The 12,120-nt window shown below is 36.5% G+C and overlaps 1 protein-coding gene across 1 annotated transcript in view; it reads right to left on the bottom strand.

Moving 5' to 3' along the window:
* Positions 1–12,120, bottom strand: part of CEP112 (centrosomal protein 112kDa) — a 332,396-nt gene that overhangs the window by 287,894 nt on the left and 32,382 nt on the right. Inside the window, exons 5-6 of the mRNA XM_004693355.2 lie at positions 10,729–10,819; positions 8,883–8,960 (exon numbers count right to left, since the gene is read on the bottom strand). Of these exons, the coding sequence (XP_004693412.2) occupies positions 8,883–8,960; positions 10,729–10,819 (169 nt within the window). The remainder of the gene's footprint in view (positions 1–8,882; positions 8,961–10,728; positions 10,820–12,120) is intronic.

Here is a 12,120-nt window from a genome sequence, read left to right as displayed (position 1 = left end):
GGGGAGGAGTGGGCAAGACAGGCGAGGTCTGCTGCGCCATGAGGGTCATCTCTGGGACTGGGGATTGAACTCGCACTGAAGCTGCTGCAGCTGGTTTGCAGTGCTCAGTCCTAACCCACTGTGTCATGAGGGAGGGCCCTCCTTTTTCTCTTAATTGTTTCATCAAATTTGTTAGTGAAAATTTATGCACTTGGAGTTGACTTTGCTCAAAAGATCTTAACCAAAACTCAACTTATTTAATAAAGATAGGACTGTTCAGGTTTTCTATTTCTTCCTGAATGAGTTTTGATAGCCTGTTTCAACTCAAAAAAATCTGTCTCTTTCATCTGTGTTATCAAATTAAACCTATCAAGCTGTCTACTGTAATCACTTATTATACTTCAAAAACAATAAGATCTGTAGTAATAGCTCCTCTAACATGAATGACATTATCAAATATTTTTCTCATTTATTCTTGGATAGTATGGTTGAAAGTTCATGTATTCTATGGGGGTGGAAAAGGGAATCGGATCAAAACGGGGAGAGGAAGCGTGCACAAGACTATGGTGATGGCACATGGGTGAATTGGTGATGGGAAGTCCACAGGGATTACAAGCAAGAGGAAAAAATGTACAAAATGAAGAATGATGTAAAAAGAAATTAAACAAAAAAAGTTTGTGTATTTTGTTATTTAAAGCTCTAGCTTTTGGGCCCTCCCTGGTGGCGCACGGTTAAAGCATTGCACTAAGAAGCTTAAGCCAATTCCGCATGAGTTCAATTCCTGCCTGCCCCAAGGAGATCCACATGGCGCGGCAGACCTCTCCTGACCCACTCGCTGCTCCCCTCAGCAGTGTACTTCGTTGATCTGCCTGTTCTGCTCCCCGCTCTGTTCCTGGTGAATCCTCTCACCTTCCGCATCTCTGGCCTGTGCCCCAGTTCTGTATGCACAAATAAATCTTTAAAAAAAAAAAAAAAAAGCTCAACCTTTTTGATTTTGTTGATATTCTTTTCTCTGTCTGAAATTTCATTGATTTCTGTGTTATATTTATTATATCCTTTATGTCTTTGCTTTTTAGCTTGCTCTTTTATTGACAGTTTTTTTATATGGAATTTGAAATTCATGATTTTGGGATTTTATTCCTCATCTTCTTGCTGTTTTAAAGTTTTCTCTTGTCTTTCAACATTTGTTACTACAGTGTGCCTAGGTGTGAATCGTTTTGTGTTTATACTTAGTATAACTTTGGAGTTCATTGAGTTTCTTGGATGTATAAGTTGATGTTTTCATCAAATTTTGGAAACTTTTAATTACTTTTTATCAATTTTTTAGAACATTTTATTTATGCATACAGAAATGAGGTACAGGCCAGAAGTGCAGGGGCTGCGAGAGGATTCCCCAAGAAAGAGTGGGGTGCAGAACCAGCAGACAGACAAAGTACACTAATGAGGGGAGAAGAGGGCGGGTCAGGAGAGGTCTGCCGGGCCATGTGGGTCACCTCCAGGGTGGGCATGGAACTTGCAGTGAAGCAGCCATGGCTTGGCTTATCTTCACAGCGCAGGCTTCCAACCCCCTGTACCGCCAAGGCCCTTAATCACTATTTATTCACATTTTCACCTCTCTTTCTGGTATTTCAGTTAGACATATATTGATGTACTTAATTGTATAATACATTTTTTAAGACACTGGTCATTTTTCTTTATTCTTTTTTCTTTCTGTTCTTCACCTTACATAATCTCTATCAATCCATCTTCAAGTTCACTGATCCTTTTTCTGAAAGTTCAAATCTACTAATGAACTCTAATAAAAAACCACTTTCCTTATTATATTGTTTAATTCTACAATTTCCAATTGGTTCCTTTTTATGTCAGTTCTAAGTCTTTGTTGACTTAGAATTGGCCATTTGATAAGACATAACTGTCATAAATTTATTTACTTCTTTAAACATGGTTTCCTCTAGTTTTTTTTTTTTTAATATATTTCTAATGGCTACTTTTAAGTGCTTCTTTTTTAAGATTTATTTATTTATGCATACAGAAATGGGGTACAGGCCAGAGGTGCAGGGCAGGTGAGAGGATTCATCAGAGACAGAGTGGGGAGCAGAACAGGCAGATCGACAACGTACACTGCTGAGGGGAGCAGCGGGGAAGACAGGAGAGGTCTGCTATGCTGTGTGGGTCTCCTTGGCTGGGGATAGAACTCTCTCTCACTAAAATAGCTGAGGCTTCGCAGTGTTGTGCTTTAAACCATTGCGCCGCCAGGGAGGGCCCATATTTTCACGTCTTTAAACCTGGCCTCTGAGTCTTCTCACAGACACATTCTGTCATCTGAATTTTTACCTGTGTATGGGTTGTGACTTCCTTTTTATTTGCATGACTTGCAATTTTTTCTTGATAACTAGACATTTTAGGAAGTATAATGTACAAATTCTGATTAACGATTGCCATTTCCCTTTCTCCCTCCCCAGAAGCAATTTTTGGGTTGCTTGCTTGTTCATTTGTTGACTGGATTGGGTAGACTGTTTCAGTAAAGTGTATGTCCCCCACAGCAGTCTTTGGTATCACCCCTCACTGCCTCAGCCATGGGGATACACAGTCACTCTGGGCTGACACTGGTTTTAGTAAGAGTTCTCTTTGCTTATTTCCCTCATCTCTCTGTTAAGCTAAATGTATATAAACTATATGTTAAACTATATATCATGCCCAGCTGTCACATTTCCTTAATTTCTGGCTGATGGCTCTATTGTTTCCAACAATGGCCTGGGTATGAATTGCCCCACAGATTCAATTCAAGAAAGGCTGATGTTGAGGCAAGAATTCAATAATTTTTCTAACTCCATGAAGATCTTAGCTGTCTGTATCTTCCCTCAGTTCTCTCTGGTGAACTTGCCAGCCTATAATTTAGCCTACTACTCTTAATTAAGAGAAACTATCAGTCTCCTATTTGCATCCACTAAACCCTTCATTGCTTTCCAGCTCACTCTTAAGCCTGAACTTCCAATACTCTGTTTCTAAGACAGTCAATTTTGGGTTTTGTTGTTTTTTTCTTTTTTTGAGGGGGAGGAGCTAAGCTTCTGATTTCTCTGTTCTTCTGGACTTCCTCTCCCCATGTACAAAATTTCTGAACCATTATTCTGGGATGCAATTCAGGAGCCATATTCTCTAGTCTTCTTGTTTTACCCCTCCCTATGTGAAATCTCTGTCCTATGCACAAAACAAGATGTGGGCAATTAGGGCCCCATGTTTTTAGCCTACTGTTTCTGAGATGGAGGTTGTAAGGAGGACCAGGTCGAGGAATATCGCCCCGCCAGCCATTCAGCTTCACTCACCAATAATTTAGCCTTTTCAGCTTGGACTCTGCAGGGAGAAAAGCAGGCAGCAAGTCCCTCCCAATGAGATACTAAATCCCATAACTGGAAGAGAGGGAGAGAGAGAAAGAGAGAGAGACTGAGACTTCCTGATTACACCTATTGAGAATGGAACTTCCATGAAATTAATCTAAGAGCTATAAAGGAAGGGTGAAAGCAAGTCATGGCTCAAATGTGACAAGCTCTTCTGTTCTTAGCACATTATAGTTTATTTTCTTGAACAAACGTTTCTTCATTTGCTCTATGCTTATAGGGCAATTTCCAGAGGGTTTTTTTTTTTTAAATAGCTTTTACTAATTATGTTTTTTGTTTGTTTGTTTGTTTTTGTTTGTTTTTTGCTCAGGAGAAGGTCTATGGAACACCTCATACCACCATTCTAAATAATGGAACTCCCCTTTCTTTTCTAACATAAATATTTCATATGATAAATTTCCCCTTAAGTCTTGCTTTTTAATTGTATCCACAAATTCTGGTAAGTCAGGGTTTCATTTTAATTTATTTAAAAATATTTTTCTAATTCCTCCTGAGACCTCTTCTACCCCGGAATGATGTAGATGTTGTTCATTTTCCAAATATTTGCCAACTTTCCAAATAAGTTGTTACTGATCTCTAATTTAATTTCCTTATATTCAAAGGAATTATGACATAATCATGCTTATGCTCCGAGGTTCTACAAAACGTTGACTTGCTTGTTGGTATGTTTACTTCAGCTACCAATCAGCTAATACTACATCAGATTACAATCTCTCCTTCTGAGGACAGTGTTTCCAATGGCAGGCCCATGTTCAAAAGCTTGACTATGCCATGTCCCTCCTATAGAACACTCAGGCAATGTATGGAACTGTGCCAGTGATTTAAATCACAGTTCAGTTTTCTAAACCTTTGCTACACTTCTTTAAGGTATTTCACACATGCATAACTTCGAGTGAAGTGAGTGCCTGTGTCTGTTTATACACAGAATTAAGGATGCTTCCTCTCCTGGATTTGCCTCCATGCTCTCCAAATCCAAGGGCTTCTTGTCCCAGTTCCACAGGCCAGAGTGATGGGTTCCTTCTGAATTTGAGCTTCTCACACTGTCACACAGTTCTGATGGCCTGCTTCCCATAACAGAATGGCAAAAGACAAAAAGGTGAAAATTATAGAAACTGCCCCCAAAAATTCTTTGCATAACATAGTTACCTTTTCCTGGCTCATCTAACCAGACACGGGCTCCAAGTCCTGCCACAGCCCTACAACCACACAGATGTTCCACTGGGGTGGGTCAGAAAAAGAAACAGGATTCTCCTCATAGTCTCTGATACCTTTCAGCCCTCTGTCGGGAAAAGGCAGGCTTCTCTGGAAGTTGTTGCTGGGTATACCCACTATACAACTCCAGAATTCAGCCCACCCTGGTGTCAAAGTTAGAAGTTAGAAGAGAATGACAACAGGAAGCTCCCTGCCATTGTTCATGTTTCATCTCCTCCCTGATCAGCCTGTTATTATTTATTTTTCAGAGTTCCCAGGTAGATGTTTTTGTATTTGTCCAGAGTTTTTAGTTGTGGGAGACATAGGCCATCATAGCCAGAGACAAAGTTTATACTCACTTTTTAAAAATAATAATAAACGTTAACTCCTCAACAAATCTCTGAATGTAGTTTTACTCTCCAAATATCAGCTTTGGGAAAATGTCATGAATCCTTTTTATGAGTAATAAATAATTTTAAATTTATAAAACTAAATGTTAAAAAAACAAATATTCATATTCTATCACATAGAAATTAGCAGTTAACTTTTTGAATATACATTTCCAAACATTTTTATACTCTTAAGTAACAGAATTTTTCCTTCAGAACTTCAATTTTTTATGTAAACTGCCTCTATAACTCTTTTACATTTAGATAACTTTGACTTACTCACAAAATCGGACACATTTGATCATTTGTAGAAAACTATAGTCAAAAGAGAAGCCTAAGTATATTAAAAATGTGCTTAGTTTCCCTACAAGATTACTGCATAGTCTGAAAATAGACGGGTTCTAACCTATCAGAAAAACATGAAAATTATAAAAAATTGTCTGAAACTACATACTGATTTAATGAGAATCAACACAGATGATGTCATCTCTAAGCACTCCATTAATGAGTACAGCCTATCTCCCTTCCTCGTCAGTAAAATTACAGTAGAAAAAGGAGAGCGTTTGGGGGAAAGGAAAAGAGAAAAAAAAAAGTATGAAAAACAGAAAAAAGGAGAAGATGAGAAGAGACAAAAAAAACTATATAATTATGTAATTAAGATTGCACATAACATTATCAATTCAATTATAATATTTTAACAGATGAAAATTGGTCTTCCTGTGTGTAATTTTTCTTTTAAGCCACCAGTAAGCAATGACCATGATTTTTTTATTTTTGTAATATGTTTATTATATCGTCCTTCATTTTTGTACAGTGTGTGGTTTCCCCGCGAAATCCCCACCACCACTTCCCCCTGGGCACCATCACCATAGTCCTGTGCTCTTCCTATCCATCTTTATCCTTCTCCCTCCTCCTCCCCTGCAGAATGTTTCTGATCTAAAGTTGCCTGATGACTCTGATTTTTACTTTATTACAGTTACTTCCAATGACCATGATTTTTAATAACATAATTCAAAAACTTCATGGAACAGAAGTTTCCAGTTATTTCAGCAAGTCAAATTTTCCCCATCCTCTTCTGTACCTACAAAAATACGAAAAGGATCCAAGTATCTGCTTATTTTGTTATTTTTTATTGAATGCTATATAGGTAAATAAATACCCCAATTCCTACAGAAAATTCACTAGCACCTTTCAGAAATGAACTTAAAAGTATGTGTATTATTTTCCTATCATCTTAACATGAGAACTTCTAAAAAGCAAATGAAACTTCAAATAATCCCTATTTGACATCAAAAGCCTCCAAAAGTCCCTGAATAGCTATTAAAGTATTAAAATAATTATAAAATAAACCATTAGGTCTAAAATTTGAAAAAAAAAATCAAGTAAGATAATGTTTCAAGTTTTGTGCAAAAGGCGTACTTAGAGTGTTTTCACAGTGATAGGGAGGTTAACAGCAAAAGGGAGTCTATGCAAAACCCCAGTTCTAAGCCCATCACCAAAGTCAAAAAGGTTAAAGATGGGCCTCCTTGGTGCTATAGGGTTAAAATATTAGCACTATCAAGCCACTGCAGCATGAGTTCAATCCCCAGCCAGGGAGCTGACCCACATGGTACAGCAGACCTCTCCTGTCCTGTCCACTGCTCCCCTCAGCAGTGTACTCCAGTATATCTGCCTGTTCTGCTCCCCATTCTGTCTCTGGCAAATCCCTTCACTCCATATCCCCACACCTCTGACCTAAAACCCAATTCTTGTATGCAAAAATAAATAAATAAATATTTTTTAAAGGTTAAAGATTATGAAAAAATAATACAAGGGATTATAATTGCTAGGTTTAATAAAATAAGTCTTTACTTGAATTATGTATTGCTAGAAAAAAAACATTAATATACTCCTGGGGATGGATATATTTGGAAAAATGTATTGTTTTTAACCAAAAAAAAAAAAAAACCAGAAAATTCAAAATCTAGAATATCTAACATTCATGCCATCAAAGCAAAAATATATATAGATGACAAAATTCTCTCTGGCTATTAACTAATCATTCATAGGAAGAAAGAGAAAACATATCCATGGCACATTCTCAGACAAAAGCAAAATCAAAGCAAAGTCTAAGTTTTCTAATACACTGGATATTCTTAAATTATTCTACCATGATCAAGAGATACAGTTCAACCTGATTAATGCATACATGTCATGAATATATAAAAATGCAAGACTTTTATATTTTACAATGTTAGTGCATTCTTTGAACAATAAAAATGTAAAACAAAACCCCAGGCAGGCCTAGTTTTAAGGCATCACCTCAAAATACTTCAGATTTAATTTCTACTAGACAAGTGAAAATTTTAGTCCTCTGAAACAGTTAAATAGTCGTGAAAAGTACTCCATATGCTACAAAATATACATCAGAACTTTCAAATGGCTAAGGGCAAAGACAAGATTAAAAGGATAGTTCAGAATTTTATTTTTCACTTTGATTTTGCTATTTGAAAAAGGATTTGTCTGTCTAAGGGACACCCTCTGTTCTTCTCACAGTGATAACATAACTCTGCTCCAGCAGCAACTTCCACTACACCTTCAAACATGAAAATATTTTACTTTTGACTTATTACTCTCTACTCATTATCAATTCTGTTTCTCTCTTCCCTTTCAACCCCAGTCCCCAGATTCTCACTGCCTTAAATTCCTATCCATTTCCCTACTTCTAGGCCAATACCCTGCCCAGCCATCTCAACTCAAGGACCAGAGCTCTTCAGTCTCTGGATGAAGCTCCACCACTACCAATGAAATAAGAGTCCAGTCCTTGGGTCTCATGACAGTCCAAACTTGAACTCCACCATGGATGTCACCACCTCTTCAAATTTCACCATTCTAAAATAAAATTCTAAGTTCATAAAGCAGATTCCCCATCTGACCAGCCGGCAGAGAGTAAGCATTCCCATTCCCCTAGTGCTCAGCCCATCACTCACTCACTAAGGATCTGTCTTCTCTTTAATGTTACTCCTTTCCTTTGTCACAAAAGTCACTAGCCAGTGGAGGCCACTAGTGACCTAACAGATGATGGGTCCCCCGTCTCCATTTCCCTAAAGTAACAGCATTCATGAATGGCCATTATTAGTAGGAAGTGTTTTAGATTTCTAAAAAATATTCATACCTAACATTAATTCAAAAGTGATAAAATTGACAACGCTATATATTGCTTATTAGCAAACAAAATGGTGTACACCTTCTGGAAGGCAATACTAAGATGTAGTATAGCCTGAGAAAGCAAACAAATATGTCTACAAATGTGATGTGAGGAGGGACATAAGCCTCCAGAGCTCTCTGCTGCTTAAAATTTTTAAACTGAACTTCTTAATTTAGCATTCAAAACTCTAAAACAATCCAACTGAAAACGTGCCCATGAATCCTCCACATAAAACAAGAAGAGCCAATTGTGATTATCTATACACCACATTTGCCTTCATGTCTGCACGGCCTTCAGTCCCTGGCACCTCATCTGCACCTACCTAGACACATCCATGCCCCTCGGCCTTTGTAACAGACAACTGCTGTCCAAAGTGCAGCTCATCCATTAAATCTTCCTGAGTTTTTTTTAACTCAAGGATTTGCTATCCTTGCTTCTCCAAGGCCACACTTCCTTCTTCTCCACCCCAGTAATTCTCCATTCTCTATAATCCGCTATTGTATGAGTATTTTATGCCTAAATTGCCAATAAGAATGCCAGCTGGTCAAGGACAGGCTCTATGTTTTGCTTCTTTATAATGCAATTTCTCTGTCCTATACTCAGAATTCTTCTCAGCACTAATATAGTACTAAATGTTCAACATCTAATAATATTCACTGAATAGGAATGAATTAGTTCAGAAGTTTTCTAAAACAATATGATTTGCCACATCAATACATACATAAAACAAATGTTTTTTACCCCAAGATTCCAACTGTTTAGGCGAGCTTCAATGTCACTGTCATCCAAAGAAATGGCAGATTTTTTTGGTTGAACTTCCTGAAATACAAAAGAAAAAAGGGAAGAAGGCATGGAGAAAAGAAAACAGGGAAGGAGGGAAGAAAGGAGAGAAAGGAGGGAGGTAAAGAGGAAGGGGAAGGATGGGAGTGGAAAACAGAAAAGAAGAACAAAATCAGGACAAAACGTCATTCAGAGTAATGAGAATTCTGTGTGCTTTTGTGTCAGTTCCACAGGGCCCTCAGAGAAAAGGAGTACATTACAACTGAGCTAGAGTTCTCAATTCTAAGTAATGACCGCTTATTGTAGCTGCTTTGGGCTATGAGATGCCTTCACAATATATTCACACAGTAACAGTAACTAGATTTCAAAAAAAAAAAAAAAACATCAAAAGAATATTTTAAAAATTAATCCAGACTCTTCTCTTTAAGTTCTTTAACAAAAAGTTTTAATTGTGGTATACCACAGTAGCTTTAAAGGGAGGTGGGGGAACACTTGAAAAGATGAATTATTTACTCTCGTTAAAATTATTTAACAGGAAAGTTTGTGTTGATGTCCAAGAAACTCTTTGTTGTTAATTCTCATTCATACACTGAATATAAAGAGAACTAAACTTTGGATTTACATCATGAAAACACAATTATAATGATTCTTTACTTGATTTAAGAAAGGACAGTCCTGTTTTGTTCCTCCCATACAATTTATTATATTGCACATTTATCAAATCAGATTAAAATTATAATTAACTGAGCGCAGTCTAGCCAGAAATGGCCACAGTAATGAAAATTTTAAAAACTTACAAAGGTAAATCTGTGCGAAATAATAATGATTATTCTACAGCCAAAATAAGTATGTTTTAAAATTAAATTTATGGGAACAGCATTTTGATGCTTTTAGAAATTCCACAATACTAACAAATAAATGTATTTATTTATGACTATTTATCTAGAGTGATAATAAAAACACACTAAAATGTTCACATTTTACTTCATCTCCAAATTTCTACTAAACACATTTTGATTTTATTATTTGTATACTACATTAAAGTTCTTCATTTCTTCTATCATTGGTCTCCTTTTTGTGTATTTCTTTGTGAATAAGACTTTCTTAAGAAAATGTAGCTGCCTTGTCTTTTGAATAAATACAGGGACTGGTAATAAAACCATAAGTATTTCAAAAGTGCTGCCATTTTTGAAAGTTCTAAACTTAGCGAGTTGTGTTGAGAACAGTATGTGCTAAAGCAGTCACACATCTCACGTGCTCTCCTTGAACTAACGTCATGTAGCCCAAGACAAGCCAGAGTGAGGCAAAAAAGACTGCAGCAAGCAGGCAAAGTTCTTCCACTCTGCAGTCAGGCAGAGCTCACTAACACCTGTTCAAACCAAACTACGGTAGCAGGAGGCACAAGAGTGCCTAGAGTTAAACTTCTGAGAGAAGCCGCATTCCTTACATCATCACAAGTTAACCCCAACTTTTTAATTCATTGCCACAGGTGTCTAACATCTTCAATCATACTTAGGGTGCATGAGAAAAGAAGAAAAAATGTCACTAAGCATGAAGGTCTCCAGTTGTTCGTGAAGGCACAGGAGAAGTTAACAGACCAACGAACCTGATGTCTTAAGTTCAGAGAAAACGGAAGAAACAGGCATATACCAGACACCCCGTTCTCTTTGATAGGTAGCAGGTGTGCATCAAAACGTTCAGATTTTATTCACTGCTTTCCAATATTTGTAACTTTGACATTTTGAAATTTTTGGAGCTATTTTTTAAAAATGAACAAAAAACCCACAAACGTGGACTCTGATCTTACACAAATCTTTGTGGTAACGTTTTCTCCATCTTCTCTGTAGGATGGACTCACAGAATGTGACCTCATTTGGAGCTTCACAGTGTATTGCTCCCTGTTAACAGACCAAAATAAACAATAAGAATTTGATTAATCCAGCAAACATAAAGATATTCAAATATAAAATTACCAAACTTTTTGGAAGACTGAGTTTTTAAGAGTGAAGGAAAAAGTATGCATAATAACCACTTGCATTTCTCATACTATAGCTCATTTAAGCTAAACTAGAGAAAATTTATTACCTAAATTCCACATACTTGCTTACAAATACTATTTTTAAGTGAACTTTAGTAAAGTACATACATTTAAATATTTTCTCCTCCATTACTCTTTTCCTAACTGTAGGAAGGGGAAGGCAGGGAAAGAAGTTGTGGATCCAAGAAGAGGTCTCAAAATTTTTAAATATCAAAATCTTCACACCGCTTAAAGTTTCAATTAATTTGAAGCCACTGATAAAGTAAAAAATTTACCAGATAAAATATGGTAAATATAGCAAACAAAGGAAAATAGTCTAAGCTTTGACATTATGAACAAAAAGATTTTTCCCCAACATATATAGTATAAAAATACCATTATCAATATTCTACTTCAGCCGAATTTTTAGTCTCCTATATTTTTAGTATCATATATTTTTATTCAAGTTAATTCAGTGGACTATAGTTCCATGGCTATAAGAGTCTATTCTCTGAACAACTGTTGAAGACATGAAATATAACTAACCATTACATAATGAATGAAAAGTCACTAACTTCCCACCACAAGCCCTATCAGGATTTCCATCACAAAGTGTGGGCCATACTAAGTTTTCTCAAAGGACAGAATGCTAGTACGGAAGGACGCATTTAAAGTGAATGTGCTTCATTGAAAGAACAATATTTCTTAGATGAGTTACTGATTAAAACACTAGTCTAGAGAGAGCTATTGATTTTAATACCCCTGTTCAATACACTGAATGTCCAAAAAGTCAAAAACAAATGAGAAAAATAAAGGAATACATTAAGAATAATTTCATCAGCCAAGGTGTCTGAGCTGACATAAACATTTAAAACTAAGTATGTGAGAAAAGGCAACCTGATAAATCATATTAACAGTGGCCTGTTCTTCTTGAAGAATAGATTAAACAATGATAAAAAGAACTTTGCTTAAAAATTGAAAAATGCTGAAATATTAAAAGTACTTCTCAGAGGAAATACTAATAAAAAGGAGGGCTGAAACATTTATCTATTAATTACACCGGGTACAAGCATAAAACAACATGCCATTTTTTTTTTTAAGATTTATTTATTTGTGCATACAGAACTGGGGCACAGGCCAGAGGCTCAGGGGTGGTGAGAGGCTTCACCAGAGACAGAGTGG

This window comes from Condylura cristata, unplaced genomic scaffold (genome assembly GCF_000260355.1).
Source record: "Condylura cristata isolate star-nosed mole 26May11 unplaced genomic scaffold, ConCri1.0 scaffold00038, whole genome shotgun sequence".
Taxonomy (NCBI): domain Eukaryota; kingdom Metazoa; phylum Chordata; class Mammalia; order Eulipotyphla; family Talpidae; genus Condylura; species Condylura cristata.
The sequence above is the reverse complement of the archived record's forward strand: the minus strand, read 5'-3'. Positions and strand labels throughout refer to the sequence as shown.